The following is a 19,901-nucleotide window of genomic DNA, read 5'->3' as shown; positions in this document are numbered from 1 at the left end:
TGGAGGGTCTTTGAAGCAGAAAGGGGAGGCTCCCCCACCCACTATTGTAGCAGCAGCATCAAAACAATTCTTTGAGGATTTTCCCCGCTTGCATTTTGCTATTTAGCCTTAGAAGAGCAACAGAAAGTACAAACCAAACAAGTCATGAAGCCTTTCACTCTGCTCTTGTTATTTCCCCAAACCCACAACAATATTACTGTGAGGAAATCTAGAAAGAAGATGCGTTTTGGGGGCTGGGATTCAGTCTTGCTGTAACTTTGTGCATATGGAGGCTGCTGTAAAATTTTCAACTATGTTAATTTACACCCGAGACGTCTTTGTTAGAATTGATAAAATAGTTTTATGTGTTTGCGTTTTGCTGATATTCTGTAAATTAAAGGAGGTCACTTAAATCAGACTTCATAAGCTCTTTTTTCTCCTTTTTTCTCCACCCACAGGAATGGCAGTCACCTCTTCTATGCTTTGTCTCAGTCCTTCTCTGGCAGCCACAGTGAAAGACTTTGAGAAGTTAAAGAACCAGGAAGGGGAGGGGGGGACGCTAAACCTAACCAAGTTTGCATTTCAGCAAATTACATTTCACAAGCACTGTTAAATACACCAAATTCCATCTGTTCATTGTAGCTCAGGAGTGGCACAGGGGCTTTCAAGGAGCGCTTTGTAACTCCCAGGTGGCACATCCACCATGTGATATAGGAGTTGCCATAGCAACACGTGCTTTTTTTAGAATACATTTTTTTACTTTCCTGTTTAACCCTTGGTTGTTCAGAACACCGCCTATTCAGGACCCGTGTGATTTTTCCATAAAGAGTGAAAAGTGAATGTTACTGCATAGGTTAAATGCATCAATGAACTGCATTCAGCAAGTCTCAGGTTCAATTATCCTCAGCATCTCCAGTTAAAAGCATTTGAGGTAGCAGGGTTGGAAAGATCTTTGCTTAGGACTTTGAAGCCGCAGCCAGTCACATTCATAATACGGATCTGATCCGATCATGTAACACCCCTTCTTGAACCCCCTGCTGGCTTCCTCTCTGTTCCCCGGTCCAGGCTCCTTCTCTTAGCTTTAAAGTTGATCTGCAACCTTGCCTCCTCCTCATCTCCCTGCTCTTATATCACAATATATCTATACCTGTGACCTTTGGTCTTCCACTTGGTCCACCTTCAAGTGTTCACACACTGGTATGTGATTGCACTGCCTTACAGCAGTGTGTGTATGTGCATGTGTATCTGTATGTGTTTTAAGCTTATATCAGTATTGTTATCAATCTGAATGGTCAGTCTGAGGGATTCCCAGAGAGCCAATTATTGGGTTCCTGGATCTGTGGGGGTCTGTAGGTATGAGAGCTTGCCAAACCAGTCCCTTTCTCTAGGCAATGGTTGTGGCCAACTAGTTAAGCACCATGATTAGCGTAACCAAAGAAATTTCTCTGTGCCATGGAAAAAACGGATGGGCCTTCGCTCCCACACCTAGCTGCTAGGTAGAGAGGAACAAATGCAAGAGTGGATGGGTGATCTAGGGAGAAAGCAGGTTGGAAGCTAGACGCAGAGGCATATTTGCTCTGTGCTACACACAAAACTGTGACTGGTGGAGAAGCAAGATCTTTTGGGGTATTAGTGCTATGATCCCTCCACCTTATGCTCAGGTTGTATAAATATATCCTAAAGACACCACAGTCTCTGATGACCTTCATTCCAAGGAAACTAAACCTGGGTAAGTGCCTGGAACCCATGGATCCCCTCACTGTTCAGAGATTTGGGGTGGGGAGATTCATCTAACCAGCCGCATCAGCAGAACCCCTCCTTCCCCAAAGCCCCCACATACCTCCTGCGATTGGCTCTGGCAGGGTTGGGAGAGCTGCCTGAACAGCACCTGGCAGGAGCGGGTATTGTTCCATCTGACAAGTTGGAATACTTGCACAGACAAAACTATTGGAAAAGTGTGACACTGAATTCCACCCAGAGGGTTTATTCAACCAATTCATACTCATGGACTAGGCCCACTAAAATCTATCAGAATTAAGTTAAACATGGCCAGCTTGAGGCCACTCATTTCAACAAGTCCACTTTGAGAATGATTCAGTCAGATACAACCCACTGCATGATGTATCTTTCACAGGCTTCAGTATTCACAGGGTAGAACATCTGTGTGCTTTCAGCTTTTATAAAAAGGCTTTTAGTCATGCTTTCTGTCCCTCATCCCATATTATTTCTCTGCTGAACTGGTTCTTCATTTTCGCTTGCTTTATTTTTATTTCCTCACCATTTTCTCCAAATACCATTGCTTACCTATATCCTTGCACAAAATAAACTACAAACCATATATATATGGTCAGCTCCATAGGCTCACCTCTACAAAATCTCGCTAAATTTCTCGCTAAGCAACTTCAGCCCTATGCAGAATCCATCGCTTCACACGTTACTAACTCCTTCCAGTTCATAGAAACAATAAAGAAGCAATACCTACATCCCGATGACCTACTTGTGAGCTTCGATGTTGTATCTCTCTTCACTCAAGTGCCCATTAATGAAGCCTTGACAGCCATTCAAAACAAATACAACCCCCCCAAATACATCCTGGACCTGACCAACCACTGCCTAACCAACACGTACTTCATCCACAATGGACAAAGATACAAACAGATAGAAGGAGCACCTATGGGATCACCCCTCTCACCGGTCATCGCAAATTTGTACATGGAACACTTTGAAACCAATGCTTTAGACAAGTCAGAACACAAACCCAAACTTTGGCTCAGATATGTTGACGACACCTTTGTAATTTGGCCACACGGGAAAGAAAAACTAGATAGCTTCCTCACACATCTCAACAGCCTACACCCCAAAATACAATTCACTATGGAAATAGAAGACAACAACCAACTCCCCTTTCTTGACGTCCTAATCTACAAAAAACCTGATGGCTCCCTAGGACACACTATCTACCGGAAAAAAACACACACCAACCGCTACTTACATGCACAATCACACCACCACCCTGCACAAATAAACTCCGTAGCCAAGACTCTCATCTCCAGAACCAAACGCCTGGCTGACAAAGACCACTTGACAACTGAGTTACAGAATCTCTCAAATGTGTTAATCGCCAATGGATACCAGAAAAACAAGGTTACGAAGCTAATCCAAAAAGAAACACCCCCAAAAAACCAAGACACAGAAGAAAACAATGGCATGGCCCTCCTTCCTTATATCAAGGGCACTACAGACAAAATTAGCAAAATCCTCCATAAACACAATATCAAAACAGCCTTCTGCACCAACCAAAAAATAGCCAATATCCTCAGAAACCCAAAAGACAAAATCCAGCTGGAAAACCAAGGGGTCTATGAAATACCCTGCAAAGTCTGCCCAGCCACGTACATTGGACAAACAAACAGACGAATAAATGCACGTATCGCAGAACACAAGAATGCCGTCAAAAAAGAAGAAAAAACTTCCTCTCTTTTCCAACACATGAAAGAAACAGGACACGAAATTAATTTTGCAGATTCCAAATTGCTCTTTAACATGGAACATCACCACAAGAGAATAATCATGGAAGCCATCGAGATAGAGAAACACCCTCACAACATGAACAAGCGTGACGACACGTCCCGCCTGCCAGACATCTGGAAATTAGCCCTCCCCACAAAAACCGACACCAGAACCAGAGGCACACAGAACGCCGTCACCAATCAACCACACCAGACCCAAACCCAGACCCTCTCCACAGACATATTACAGACTCCATCAAGTAGCCAAACTATAGTGGCACCTCCGGATGCTGCACCCCCCTGCAAGCCCTACACAGATCGGGCTGGCACAAGGCACAAAATCACAGCTCGCCCCTATACACGAAGCCAAGCCAGAGCACAACTAAATGCAGCACAACCATCTTCTCAGAAAAACTCTTCACAAGCTCAAGAGGTCAAGACACGAAAGCTTTAGCAACTAATCTACACTTAATGACCCACCCAGTGGTATTCAGAATATCACTCATGAAATCACTCAAGATATCCCTCAAGTAATTAAGGAACAAAAGAAGAAAAGGCACACTAATCTAGGAACTTCCTCTCTGCCCAGAACGTTGGAGGCTATACACCACACCCCTCAACAGTATTTATAGGAACTCAAACACCAGATTCTGCTCTGTTCCAGTAACAAGAAGCCGAAAGCACCAGCCTGAAGATGACGAGTGAGACCTCGTCGAAACGTCGCCCAGACACCCCGACTCTTACACGGGAAGACACCCGAAGACACCAAAACCTGCATATATATGAAAGCATATATATATATATATATATATATATATATATATATATATATATGAATGAATTTGAATTTCCTTAGTGAAGAATGTAAGTGAGGAATAGAAATTACTATACTGGCTGGGACTTACTTCAAAGAGTTGTAGTTCAAAAAGCATAGTGCCATTCAGATGGGGAGTTGGCATCATATCCTTTCCAGACTAGCTCTCAGTAAACCACTCCCTAACAAGTGCTATCAACTAAGTTATTGAAGAGCAGATGTAATACTACTACTACTACTACTACTACTACTAATAATAATAATAATAATAATAATAATAATAATAATAATTTATTATTTATACCCTGCCCATCTGGCTGTGTTTCCCCAGCCACTCTGGGCGGGTTCCAACAGCATATTAAAAACACAATAAAACGTCAAACATTAAAAACTTCCCTAAGCAGGGCTGCCTTCAGATGTCTTTCAAAAGTCAGATAGTTGCTTATTGCCTTGACATCTGATGGGAGGGCGTTCCACAGGGCAGGCACCACTACCGAGAAGGCCCTCTGTCTGGTTCCCTGTAACCCCATTTCTCGCAGATGTTACTTCAAACTGAGGATAGTTAATGGTTACCCTTCTTTTATCCAGTGCATCAATATACCTTACCAAGCGTGGGAGAGGGAGACTCCCCGCCAATCACCTGTCGAGAAATATGTATAGTGTGAGGCCTGCTAATGCACACTTACCGCATCATCCAGAAGTTTCCCTGTGCTCTTTTTGCCAGGCGACTTTGAGGGGGAGGGGGAGGGGGACGGAAGAGGGGTTGAAAGTGTTTCTTCTTGCTCAATCTCTTTCTCCAGTTTTATTAATCCAGGAGGCTCCACGCCAAACCTTTGAATGCAGAAGGTTACCAGTGCTTACAAAACCAGTTCCAGCATGTTAAAAATAATAGTTACATTGCCTTATTAAAAGTGTAAAAAAAAAAAACCTAAAACCATTATAACAGTATTTGATTTCACGCTTTACCCTAGCTCCAGTATTAGAGCTGAGCAACACTCTTGGAGCACACTCTTTGGTCTAATAGACTCAGACCCTCAAAGCGTCCTTATTTTCCAGGGATGTCCCTGATTTAGAGAAGCCATCCCGGTTTCTGATTTGATCCCGGAATGTCCCGCTTTTCCTTAGGATGTCCCTATTTTCATTGGAGAAATTTTGGAGGGTATGGAGTTATCCACCCCTGAGCCGTCTGAAGGCAATCCTGTATAGGGAAGTTTTTTTAAAAAAATGTTTAATGTTTTATTATACATGTTGGAAGCTGGGGCAAGCCAATAACGCGTGGTGTATAAATAGTAAAATTATCATTTATGAAATGGGACGTCCCTATTTTCATCAGAGAAATGTTGGAGGTTATGGGAGCTCAAGGTGACATCCATGGTCCTCCCTGCTCTCCATATTATCAGCACAGCACCCTGAGGTAAATTAGGCTAAGAGACAGTGCCTACACCTAGGTCACCCATTCAGCTTCATGGCTGAGAAGAGATTTGAGGCCTGGTCACCCAGGCCATAGTCCAACCTCTATACCATACTGGCTAGTCTTTCGGACTAGCCTTTTTTTTAACAGCTTTTGATTATATTACATTTGTATGAAGCCAGCCAGCTACAAAAACACAGAAGGGGGTTCTCTTGTCACTGTAGACAGTCTCCTATTTTATGGAAAACCAGTGAAAACTGACAGCAGCAGCAGCAGAAAAAAGATATTCTGGAGGCAAAGAAAGGAAAGAACAGATTCTTCGCAGGAGGCTCCTCATCTCACGTCCATTAGCAGTTAAGGGGAAATGCAGAAAATTCAATGAACTCCTGTAGCTCCATTTGTAGAAGCTGCCTTGTACCAGCTACTTGTCCTCCTAGCCCAGCATTGCCTACTGCAGTGATGGCCAAACTTGGCCCTCCAGCGGTTTTGGGACTACAACTCCCATCGTCCCTAGCTAACAGCACTAGTGGTCAGGGATGATGCGAACTGTAGTCCCAAAACCGCTGGAGGGCCAAGTTTGGCCGTCACCGACCTACTGCGACCGGCAGAGTCTTGGTTGTCCACAGTCTCAGGCAGAGGTCTTTCCCTGCTGCTTAATACTCAATGGATATGCTACAAATTGAGTTCTGGATCTTCTGCATTCAAATCATGTTTACTCTTTCTGAGCTACAATTTTTCCTCTGATTGAGTTCCCACAATCATAAATGAAAGGAGGAAAGGGGGCACAAGAAGGAAATGTCCTTTTTTGATCAACCTTACAGTATAGCAACAGGAGAATGGCTATAGCTTGGTTTTGCATGTGGGAGGTTCAATCCTCAGGTAGGACTGGAAAAAGACCCCTACCTAATTCCTAGAGAGCCACTCAGTCAGTGAAGACATTACTGAGCTAGATGGAACAATGGTTTGATTCAGTATAAGGCAGCTTCCTATGTTTCAATATGATGGAGATATTTCTTTTTTAAAAATAGCATTTTATAACCTTAGCTACGACCTGTGATACTAAACTGTGAAATAGTGATGGGATTAGGCCTGGATCCTCTAGTCCAAAACTAGCACTCTATCTCTTACATTTTAAAATTCTACCCCCACTGCCCAATTTTTTAATAAACTACTCAAACAATGAAAATAGATACGTTTTGCTGGGACATGAGAAACCTCCCATGGTATAAAAACAAAAGACTCAATGCACAGAGAGGATTGCTACCACTATGGTTCAAATTTTATGAACATGTTTTTTGACCCTTGGAAAAAAAATTGAGAAACCGACAAGTGAAATCATACTGGGTTGTAGTAGCTGCTAGCTGGTCCCTTCTGTTTAATGAAATATCAGCCTAGGCTGGAGCAAACACCTATATATATAATCCATTGACTTCCTGTCTGTCTGCAGACGCTGACAGGCTGTAAATCACTCAGTTCCCACTGGGCCCTAGCTCTACACCTGCATGCAACCTTACTCATCAGATGTAGCTCTTGTACTCTTTTAAGGAATGCAGATCCTTTTTCCCCTGCATCTTTACACAATCTGACCTACCACATTTTTCATACTTCAGAGTAAATGTTTTTCCCGCTGTCCAGCCACAATCCTTCCTTCTCAGTTCAAAGAAACAAAACACAAACTTTTCCAGCTCCTTTAACTTGGTAGAACTAAATCCACACATGACTGTATATGGGTGAAGCACTAAAATGAAATGTAATTTAGAAGTCGAACTGACAATGCAAAATCTACTCATCTCACACAATTAGCTCAGTCAGTTCTTCATTGCTTTCAATGGCTGATATCACAATACCATTTCATAAACCACCTTGTATGCATGAGGGAATTTGGGGGAAAGGGGGTGTGTGCCAGTGTTTCACTTCATGCCATGCTTTCAAGACTCTCAGAAGCAGCATGATTCTCAGAGAATGAAATGAGGGACATGTCTTTCCTGTCCCTTGAGTTATCTTATATGTGCCAGATGATTAGTAGAGTGGTAAGGACATTGGCTGGTCACAAAAATGACTGATCCATTATTTCAGATGACCCAAATATATCATCATCGTCATCACCATCACCATCATCATCTTGTTACTATTTACATATCAACAGCAGCCCAATCATCCCAATGGAATGAGAACTGAGAACTAACTCAGTTATATAGCAAAAACAGCATCAGTTATTGCTGTAAATGTTTCAACTTGCAGAAGAAAAATAATCCGATTTAGAAAGACCTGCTGGTTTCCTTGCCTTGGTTTAAAGATGACAGACAACCATATTAAAGGAGGCTTGTTTTTGTTTGAACAACTGTCCACAATAAGCTCCTGTGCAGCCTCAGGTGGACATCTGTCTTGATCCTGGCCAATATAAATTTGCTGAAGCCATCATTTTCTCAATAGCTGTTGCTGTCAAAAATGCAAATATTGCTCAGTTCTTCAAATACTTTTGCCTACCTTGCAGCAATCCTTCCAAGTTCGAGCAAACAAAGGCACACTTCTCTGGGCTGCTTGTGGAGGACTGGAAAAAAATAAGAAGAGACAAAAAGTACTTACAAAAGAGATATTTTATGTATCTGAGTGATGTGCCAGTCTGTTTGCTGGTCCTGAACCTCAAGGCTTCAGCCCTGAACTATTGACACAGAAACACAATCAAATAAAGGATGGCAATGTTGCTGGCATCCTAGAAGTACTTCTACTCTCGTACAGAGGTGAGAGTGGGTCTTTTAAGATGACACTTGATGAGATGCATGGATGTTTCACCTAGAGAGTCCTCTTTCTTGCCTCCAGCCCTAGAGTTGTATCTAAGGCTCCATGTGCATAATTTTCCTTTTCTCTTCATGTGTCCCACTTCTTCTCCAGAAGAGTGTGAGTGCTAGTTGGGGACAGGACAGGAAAAGAAAGTTCAGTTGCACACACAGAAATCTGCTGTACCAGGGGAGCTTGGGATATGGCTCCTATGGTTTATTCTTATGCAAATTTATGCAGATGATTAACAGTGGAATCCTAGACATTTCTACTCGAAACTGAATTCCACTGAGATTAATTAGGATTATTCCTAGATAAGTGGCTGTAGGATTGCTGTCTAATGGCTTAAGTAATAAAATCATATTATCAAGATTTTTTAAAATAAAAAATGGTGACTCCTTAAAGATGTTTTTAGATGAAAGAAAGGCTGTTATAAGCTACATTTTCAGAATGAAAGAGATTTTGAGGCAGGGTAGGATTAACAGAATTTACATCCTATCCATTCATTCATTCATTCAATAGTCAGGAATGATGGAAGTCCAACAACATCTGGATGGCCACAGATTTCCCATACAGTGGTGCCCCGCAAGACGAATGCCTCGCAAGACGGAAAACCCGCTAGACGAAACGGTTTTCCGTTTTTGAGCTGCTTCGCAAGACAAATTTCCCTATGGGCTTGCTTCGCAAGACGAAAACGTCTTGCGAGTGTTCCAATTTTTTTACGCTTCCCCCCCTTTTTCTAAGCCGCTAAGCCGCTAATAGCCTTTAAGCCGCTAATCCGCTAAGCCTTTAATAGCCGCTAATCCGCTAAAACACTAATAGCGCTAATCCGCTAATCCGCTAAGCCGCTAATAGGGTTGCTTCGCAAGACGAAAAAACCGCTAGACGAAGAGACTCGCGGAACGGATTATTTTCGTCTTGCAAGGCACCACTGTACTTAGAGTATCCTTATCTCAGATTTATGGTTGACCAAATACAGACCATTTTTAAAACATATTGGGGGCATTCAACTAGAAGGGGAGCATATTGTAGATAGGATGTATTGAATGAATAATGATTTTGCCAGTTTAGTTTATTTATATGTAAAATAAACCCACTGAAATGAATGTGCCTATTGTGAATAGCACTGGCATTGGATACAACTCTTTCAAGGGAAAGAGTCATTATTAACTTCTTCATCAGTGGAGCTAACTGACAATATTTGAAAAGCAATACTTTAACAATCATCAGACAACAATATATCAAAAATATTTCATATCTGCACTACATAGTCTGACCAAAATGCTCTAGCAAGAGGGAACACACACACACACAACTATAGTCCCTTCACACATTATTAGTGTGTAATGCAATGGTTCTCAAAGGGTGTGGTGCACCATATCAAACAACCGTGTTTCTCTTTACCGCTGTTACTTCTGTGGTATGACACAGGACCATGTTGAAATCAAGTGGCTCCCTTCCCACAATGGTCAGGTACAAACGGGACAATTTCTTCTAAAAAATTAGATATGCTTACTTGTGTGGTTAAATCTATTAAATTAAGAGTTCATCCATAGGTATAGTCCTCCATGGTTTGAACTCCACAAGATATGATATGCTGATACAATCACACCACAAGAAACCACAAAGTTTTGAAACATGTTGTGAGCTATCCAGACGTGTCCTATTAATTTATTTTAATGATGCAGCATTTCAAGACATGACATAGTATGGAATGATGAGACAACTGAACAGGCGAGAGACAGTTTCTGCCAGAGCTTTGCTTCTCTGATGAAAAGGAATGTGCTGCTGTGCAGCTGGTTCACATATTCCAGACACATTTCATGCATTTCATGACGAACAATGTGAGAGAGTGAAATCATTGTTAGAGCATGACAGACAGCACAGGCACTAGCCAACTATTAAAAAATACCAAGTATCTGGTGAAGTGATAAGAGTATGCCGATACGTTAAAAGCAAAATTGCTAGCATTCCTGAGGTCAGTACCGACATGGGTATGCATGTGAAACTTGGAGGGAGGAGTTCTATATGATACAATAAGTGCTGAATTCCTTTCTGGAAACAGAATTGCTGTTTACACACGCATTTGCCAAAATCATCATGGGTCTATAGCAATGCTATTAGTTCCATACTAATGCCAACTCTAATGTAATGAGGGAGTTGCATGGGACACAACCGAAAGCACTGCATCTTCTTAAGAGTGCATCATATTTTAGATGGCGACCCACCCCCTGGCATGCACACTGGTGCAGCTGGTGTACACTTACGGCCTACAATAATTTATCCCCAAGAATCAGTAGCAATATTAGTATACTGTCTGCATTAACCATTTCATATGAGTTATTTAGTTGCTGCCTACACTAGTGGGGTTCTTTTGAAATCCATGGGACTGAGCCATTTGAATTAGTCCAAATAAACATAGAATTTGTAGTAAAATCAACCTGATTCATGGTATATTTATAATAATATTACTCCACAGAATTTACTTACCCCCACCCATGAGCATGCTTTTGTTTTTAATCTGATTTTTATCAAGCTTTTAGGATAATTTATTGAATGCTCTCGAATTGTTACTGTTTTCATGTAAGACACTTTGAGGGGGGTTTTTGGGCGGGGTATATTAAGCAGGATAATTCTTTTTACAAATAAACAAAAGGAAACAAACATGTTCAGAAAGATGTGTGTGAACATGGATGTTCAACATGCAGCAATGTGCCAGCTTGAATTTGCCGCTGTCTCGGAGAGAAGTAAAGGTAAAGGGACCCCTGACCGTTAGGTCCAGTCACGGACAACTCTGGGGTTGCGGTGCTCATCTCGCTCTATAGGCTGAGGGAGCCAGCATACAGCTTCCAGGTCATGACTAAGCCGCTTCTGGCGAACCAGAGCAGCACACGGAAACACCGTTTACCTTCCCGCTATGTTGCTGCCTGCTCTCCAGGTGAGTGGACTAGTGGTTAAAAACATGCCAAAACACAGAGGGCTGCATATGTACTATAGTGTGCAACAGCAGCATGTTATTGTTTGCCTAGTTGTGAAGAAGGTTGGCCACTACAGATATAGACTACATACTGCTTTTAATAATCTAAGGGATCTATAAATCAGGGCTTGGGAGCTCTGGCCCTGCAGATGTTTCTGGACTGCAAGTGGTATTATCCTTGTCCATTGCTTGTGCTAGCTGGGGCTGTTGGAAAGTGAAGTCCAACAACATCTGGAAGACCACAGGACTCCCATCTCTGCTATAAATTAATCAATATCCTTTATCCTAATACACTGTAATCAGATACAACTAACATAGTACTGTATGTATTACAAGTCATTGGACTGCTTGCACGCATTGCAAATTCCAACTATGACATTTTTATCCGTAAAAGTTTTAACTTTCACTAAGAGGCAGGTTCTGTGGAATACATTTCAAGCAAACTCCTGGAGCAATGATTGTCATAAACATGGCCTCTTCTAAATATAGTCCTAATCTCTTGGTGAAGAAGATTACCTACTACTGCTACAACTCCTCCTTGTTGCACTTTCACCTAGCGCCAGTATGTTACGCAGAAAATAAAGCTTCCTTTCCTGTCTTCAGGAATCTATATTATCTGGACGTGTCAACAGAAGGAAGGATCAGAATGCACTTGGGGGAAACTGTGTGGCAATAAAGGAAAAGGAAAGGTTTGGCTAAGGTTGTTCAGAATGGATTGGTCAGATAATGTGAGTCAGAGAGGAACTTGCAGAGCTGTTTGTGAAGGAGGAATGGGAGATGAAGATGTTGGGAGGGGCTGTGTTTCTAAGTCTAAGATACAACCCAGAAGAGGCTTGACAACCATATGTCAGGAGTGCTCTGATGGTGTTTCCTGCTTGGCAGGGGGTTGGACTCGATGGCCCTTGTGGTCTCTTCCAACTCTATGATTCTATGATTCTATGATTCTAAGATAGAAAATAAAGAAGGCAGCAAATAGAGGATACGGTACTTTGTGTAGTTTTTCTACTCACAAATGATATTTCTGAAGTTGATATTTCCCCAATCTTTATCAATACTTAGTTGATCCTGGCTCATCCTACACACATTGCTAATGTTAATGGAGTTGCTACAGCTCTCCTTTTCTAAAATTTCATGCACTGAGCCCTTTCTTCCACCTACTACTCCCCCAACTTCAGTAAAATTGTGTGGCAATCTTCTACCGCCAATGATATGGCAACCTAACACTTCTTTCACTGTGCGCTATTCCAGCACTCCTCATTTTTATATTGCTTTAACACTCCTCATTTTTATATTGCTTCTTGCTTACTGTGATTCAGTCTCCATTATTTCACTACTAAATAGAAATCTAAATTATCAGCTTCTATGTGGATTTGATAGAGATCATCTAGTGAGAATTACTAAACACAGATATCTGACTCCTACAGATTGTCTAGTTTTCTCTGAAAGTAGGAGTAAGCATAGTAAGAATATATAACTTTTTTAAAAAGATTGATTTTCATAACTACACAACCTTTGTCAAAAATAATACTATTTATGCAATAACAGAATGATACAAAAATACTTTTAAAATCTTCAAAGTGACAAATCACATATAAAAATGTGGATATTTTAAACAAACTGTGTGTGGGGAAACAGACAAGGAGGAAAAAACTTTTCCTGATGCAACGGGCAGTGGGATGTATTCAGTCAAATAGTCTGAAAAAATTCACATGTATTTTTCACTTTATTCAAACTGAATCATAACAGCAGTGGAACTTATGCTACACATTCATGCATAGTTCAATGAGACTTGCCCATGTATATGGGTATAGACTGCAGTCTCAGTCAGAAACGCCTTCAGCTGGATTGGGGCCTTTGTCTCTTAGGACATGAAAGAATAATGTAAATATAGTCATCCAGTATCTTTAATTTTAAAAGCAATATTAATCAAGAAATTGAATATGCAGAAAATTCCAGAGTATCCAAACAAAGGATGAATATAATATACTGCTGCAAACATGTGATTCACAAGTCAAAGAAAACCTATAAACCACACATAGTGGCCTCCCAGGTTCTTGGTCCCGTGGAAAATCAGGCCCACAGTGGGTCACCATATGTTGCTGGTGGGTTTTATGGGTCAAAATGACTTAACAGTTAATGTATACCAAACTGAATACTATTTTATTTCCTCTCACATTTTATTGCTAAAATGAAAGACCACTTAGTGGCTTGCTTTAAAGATTAAAGCTGATTAAGTTTTTAAGAACATGTGTTGCATCAAAATAAGTCAGTCACACACCTATGTATGTCATATAAATGCATAAGTGTATGTACGCTAGTGTCACAAGCACTGAGGATGGAAAAAATATATATGTCAAAACACTCTGAAAACAAACCACACATATTAGCATGCTAGCGTAACTGAAGGCAAACCCTTTTCTTGCCGAGTAGAGTCTTTGAAGAAAGAGGTGAAGTACGTTCATGGCTTCCAGATCCTATAACCATTCAATAATATAGGACAGACATATTCATCGAAAATGAATTGCTCAGAAGATCTCAATAATACACAATAATACAGTGAGGAAGCCAAACACCCATTTGTCCTCTGTCAAAACACTCCTATTGTGGTTAGCAGGAGTTTTGGCTGCATGAAGCAGTCCATGGAGAACTATAATAAGAATGCAGACTACTGTTAGAATTTTGCATTGTTCACATAGGCACTCTGGATCAGATGTCTGACTCACATTTGAAGAAGTGTTCATCAGAAACTACTGAGATGTCCATGTTAAAGATTGGATTAGCATCCCTTTAAGGAAAAAATGGGAAGATGCTCAGGAAAAGCCCCATAATGGACTTCGGAATAACTTCTTATCATCTTGGGTGGGGTGTGAGGCAATGGGCAAGCCAGAAGACCAGGGTCACCAAGAGAAAAGGAGGTGAGGTATGGAGCACGCATTGGGATGCATTGCTTTCTAACCAAAGCAGGATTGTGACAGGCCTGCCAATAATTCTCTGTTGCCCTTCATGTCTGGTTTGCCTCCCATGACGGAGCAGGATGCACTTTGCTGATAATGGACTTTACACATTTCCCCCCTTCTAGCTCCAGGGCATTTTCCTCTGCTCCCCCCTGAAATAATCCACTTGGGGATCCTAGGAATGGGCCAACTGGAGATCCAGAGGCCTTTGTAGTGGAAACATTTTCCTCTATAATCCATATTAAGACAATTAAAGGTGGGGCTGCCCTTAAATGCTGAAGAGCTCCAGAGGATTTTCCCCCTCCCCCTTAAGCAGAACTGTGCCCATTTTTAAAAGTTAAATTAAGCTTTTAACTTTTTTTTTTAAAGTCCTCTGCTTTAACGCCAACAAAGAAGCACTGAGGGCTCTTCAGTGCTCCACAATCAGCATGTTTCACTCCTTGCAAAGTTCAAGGACCTAGAGTAGAAAAACAGACACACAGAAAAACAGGAGAAAGCAGAGAGTACATATAAACAGACAGAAAGGTACAAGGCTTTGTGGGGAACCAATTGATCCAACTTGAAGTGTTTTGTTTACATTGCAATTCAGCTCCAGAAAGGGTAAAATCACCTCAGTCCTCCTTGTTATTCAGACTGTGCCCAAAGCAGTTGCACACCTCTAATATTTACAATTTTTCATACTTAGCCCAGCTATATCCCACTAGTATATACTGTATCATACCGTGGGGGGTGCAGGGGGGGGCCGGCCGCACTGGGCGCAACATCTGGAGGTTAGGGTTAAGGGGCGCAAATCCATGGGTTAGGGGGCGCAAATCCATGGGTTAGGGGGCGCAAATCCACGGGTTAGGGGAGGCAAATTACTTGCCTTGCCCCGGGTGCTGACAACCCACGCTATGCCACTGATACCGTGTGTGGAATAGAACATATCAGAAAGCTTCTGTACCTGATTTTCCCCTGCATTTTCCCCTTTCCTTGGTTTCACTGGACAACCACCCCCCTCCCCACAACATTGCATTCACAACCACATATATAAACCTTGGGTTATTTTCAAGACATTTCAACACATTTTCAATACACATCTGTATTGGGCAAACATCAACAGAAAACTTCTACAGGTGGTGTAGGCCTCTTTGTGAAGTGGAAGAGCCCCACCCTATATAAGTAAAGTAAGTTTGCAAATGCCATGAACCAATAAACCAGCCTTTCTCAACCTGTGGGTCCCCAGATGTTGTTGAACTACAACTCCCATCACCCCTAGCTAGCAAGACCAGAACTCAGGGATGATGGGAGCTGTAGTCCAACACCATCTGGGGACCCACAGGTTGAGAACCACTGCCAGGACACAGAACTTCAGTTCTGTCCCACATCACAGAAGAGCAATAGCACATCTTGCCTATTTCTTTCACAGAAAAAAAGAAACATAAGAGAGGATCCAAAAAAAATGTGTGACTAGTTCTTTGTGCCGAAGGGGGCTTGGTACTTGTGTTTCTGAAAGAGAAGCTGCCCAGATACCATGGCAAGCCTTTTAAACAACAAAAAAAAACCTGAGAGGCGTTTCAAAAGCATGGGAGGGGGTTGCTGTCAAAGGAAGCAAATCAGAAGTCCCACAGGGCATGCCATAATGTTTTAAAATAACGTGAACTGGAGTTTTTTTTTCAACATAATGAAAATCAAATGCTGCGAGGCCTGTTTCCAGACAGAGAGGCCTGTAAGCAGCACATTTACAATGCCCACAAGAAAACTGACCCGGTTCACAGAGCTTGTTTGTGTTATCACTCTTCCCAAGGTACCTCTTGAACTCGCTTCAAACTTGCCTTGCTTTATACACTCAAGGTGCAACTCAAATTAAAAAGCACCCTGGATAAAAAGGAATCCTGATTCATCTCTGACTCATTACACAACAGGCAGCGTTCCTAGTGTGACCCGACAATAACCCCATGTACTGAGCAAAGGAGTGAATCGAAAATACCTTCTTCCAGTGAAAATAAACACAAATGAACAACCTCCAAAGAAAGAACTTCTGAAAGCAAATTGACTGTGTCTCTCACAATGTAAACAACCCTAGAACTACTCTAGAGGTACATTCTTCTGACTGCATCTTCTGGAAGAGATTATTTCCTAAGGGCATATAACTCTGTCTAAGTATATTGGACTGGTTTGCACAACATGGTCAACCAAACTGTGGTTTACCAAAAACCTGACAAACCTCCTGGAAAGGCGTTAACAACTACTTTGCTCCTTCCTGGGCCTTTTGGCTGCCACACCTAAAACTCATGGTTTGTGAGAGACTTCAATAATGAGCCCTGGTTTGAACGATATGCTAAGCCAAATCTTGACTTGGCTCAGTGTGGCATGGCAGTAAAAAGGAACGGGGAAGGGCAAAGTGCCTGCTAGTCACCATCAGTAAACCATAGCTTGGCTTACTGTGTTGTCACTGTGAAATAGTGGGTCACATTTCCTAAGTGCAGTAGGGTTGATCTGAACCAGCCATATTAACATAGATAAGCATCAGGCCATTAAACATGTTTCTTTCTGAGCACGTTGCACACATATGTACGGATCACTTTTACTGCTACCAAACCTTACTGCACAATTTAACCTACAGTATTATGATAAATTAACATTAAGTGGTATTCATCTAAGCATTACTCAGAGTAGACCCCTTTAAAATAATAGGCCCAACTTAGCCATGGTGATATATTTAAGTGGGCCTGTGCTGAGTAAAAGGGACGCGGGTGGCACTGTGGGTTAAACCACAGAGCCTAGGACTTGCCAATCAGAAGGTCGGCGGTTCAAATCCCTGCAATGGGGTGAACTCCCGTTGCTCGGTCCTTGCTCCTGCCAACCTAGCAATTCAAAAGCACGTCAAAGTGTAAGTAGATAAATAGGTACCGCTCCGGCAGCCACGACTGGACCTAATGGTCAGGGGTCCCTTTACCTTTACCTTTTATGCTGAGTAAAACCTAGTTGAATACCACCCAACTCAGCAGAAAACCATCAATCAGTAGTGATTGTGTGCTCCAACAGTGGTGCAAGTTGTGCCTTTGTGCCGCTGCCATGACACTGAAGTCCTGTTAGGTTTGCCAAATCCCCTGTTGCTAACATAAAGTCACATAGGCCTACCAATCTATGATAAGACAGAATACCAGACTGGGTGCATCCACAGGTAGTTGTCGCCCCACTGATGCCAAATCAGGGACAGTTTGTACCGGATTGTGGGTGGAACTGCTATTGCAGTGACAACTGGCCTGTCCCACAACTGTCACGTTGCTAACTTGTCTCCATCTACCTCATGGGTTGAATTCTCAACCACAACTTTGTGTATTCAGGGCCTCCTCAACGTCTTTACCCAGATTGTGGAACTCTTTGGCCTGCGAAGTGCAGTTGCCTTCCTTCCTCACCATTTTTGTTATTGCTCTTTTAAACTGCTGGTCCTGCCCCTCTCATGGTGGAACCGCTTTATGTATTTATGAAATTCTAATGTTAAATGTCGTGAAGACACCCCTTTGCGATGCCTTTACAATAAAAAAATAGAAAAATAAACCAGAAGGTGAAAGTCTTTTACAGAAAAGTCAAAACAGGAGGGGAAATGGAATATTAGTGTTTAGTTGTTTCCAAAGCAGCAGGAACTGAGTATTGTTTATATATATATGGAAAAAACAAAATATAGGGGAAAGGAAACATCAAAAATCAGGTGCACCAAGGTGCTTAACAAGCACTTGGCCAAAGAAGGAAGAGAGAACAAACATTTGCTATGCCCTTCACAATTTACACTGATTTTTCATACCTATTTGTCTTACTAATCATGAAAAAGCTGAGTTGCCCTGGCAACCACCACATTGCCAGAACTATAAAGTCACAAAGATATAAAAGTCTTTCATAAGGCATTGCAAATACCAGTATTTCAAGTATGTCATGTGTGGACATATTTCACAGCACTATTGAAAGGAGTCTTTCACATTTTATTTTATCCTTCACTGTCTTTTATTTGCTGCATGTGTGGGAAGTACATCGCCTAACGAATAGAAAGGTTTCTAATTACAATTATTGCCATTTTTCTTCATTTAAATTGCACTAGCACCAAAAGGGATAACAAGTCTTCCCTTTAACAAGTATTCAGTGAAAAGTATGGGGAAATGGAAGGAAACTGATTATTCTTCCATGTCTAAAGGTATTCAACCAAAATATTTAATTTCAGGAAATGAATTCCAGTTAGTTTCCCATCACACCCTTGCCCTGACTTGCTAGGCAAGTAAAGGGTTTCATAATGTTGGGTTTTGAAACACGTTCTACCTCATTTTTTGCTGTGTGAAATACCCAGCAAGATTATGAGGGATTGACTATAGGTTCCATCCTGCCGTTTGGCTTATTCACACTTCCTCTTGTCCTGCCACTTTCCCCCTGGGGAAAAACACTCTTTAGTGCTCAGTCAGAGCAAATGGCAATTGATAAATGAAATGATGTGCTGACAGGGTTTTTTTAAAAAAATATTTTACACAAAGCAAGGGGTGCGTTGCTGGCAGCTTGCAGGCTGGAAAATAATCCAGTACATAGCCATAAGAAGATAACTTATCCATGAGGTTCAGTCCTGAGGATCATGTTTTCTAAAGGTAAAGGGGCCCCTGACTTTTAGGTCCAGTCATGGCCGACTCTGGGGTTGCAGCGCTCATCTCACTTTATTGGCCGAGGGAGCAGGCATACAGCTTCCGGGTCATGTGGCCAGCATGACTAAGCCACTTCTGGTGCATAGAAACGCTGTTTACCTTACCGCCAGAGCGGTACCTATTTATCTACCTGCATTTTGACGTGCTTTCGAACTGCTAGGTTGGCAGGAGCAGGGACCGAGCAACGGGAGCTCACCCCGTCACGGGGATTCGAACCGCCAACCTTCTGATCGGCAAGTCCTAGGCTCTGTGCTTTAACCCACAGCGCCACCCTAGGTAGCTGTTATTCTACGGGATTACACTCTACGGCCCTGAAGCTTGGTTGGGGGATGGGGCAGAGGTTCAAGTAGGCCAACTTTGTAACTGAGGTGGATTTCCAGAGTTCTGTGGTAGTGGGAAAGCCCTGATGAAGCACATTGTCTGCATCATCACCATAAGCGAGATGATGTGTGTGGCACAAGCTCTCTAAACCTGTAGCTGTGCAACACCAGTACAAGTAGTCGGCTGAGGAAAAACTGTTCCCACATTCACACACACACACCCAGCCCCCAAAACAGTAATAATTCTTTTTCCCAAAAAACTTGCACAAGTTGTTACTTCTGCAAGTAGCTGTGCTAACTTCATCGTAATGACTTTGAGCAGAGCAGAGCAAGAGGACGTCCAGCTGGAAGACCTCTCAACACGAATTTCACAAAGGACGGTTGCTGGGAACATCACATTAACATTGTTTTGCTGGAGTGGTCTAGTCATAATGCCTCATGCCAACACCAAAAATAATTTAAAAATGAGCATTTTTAGCTGTTAATTAGCTGTAC

The 19,901-nt window shown here is 42.0% G+C and overlaps 1 protein-coding gene across 6 annotated transcripts in view; it reads right to left on the bottom strand.

Moving 5' to 3' along the window:
* Positions 1 to 19,901, bottom strand: part of GAS2 (growth arrest specific 2) — a 118,864-nt gene that overhangs the window by 39,162 nt on the left and 59,801 nt on the right. For all 6 annotated transcript variants that reach the window (XM_082210928.1, XM_082210930.1, XM_082210927.1 and 3 more), the window contains 2 exons: positions 8,201 to 8,264; positions 4,989 to 5,133 (listed from right to left, as the gene is read on the bottom strand). In XM_082210928.1, coding sequence (XP_082067054.1) covers positions 4,989 to 5,133; positions 8,201 to 8,264 — 209 coding nt within the window. The remainder of the gene's footprint in view (positions 1 to 4,988; positions 5,134 to 8,200; positions 8,265 to 19,901) is intronic.

The sequence above is a fragment of the Podarcis vaucheri genome (assembly GCF_965113315.1).
Source record: "Podarcis vaucheri genome assembly, chromosome: 1".
In the NCBI taxonomy this organism is placed as follows: Eukaryota; Metazoa; Chordata; class Lepidosauria; order Squamata; family Lacertidae; genus Podarcis; species Podarcis vaucheri.
Note: the sequence above shows the minus strand (reverse complement) of the source record. Positions and strands in the feature narration are given on the sequence as shown.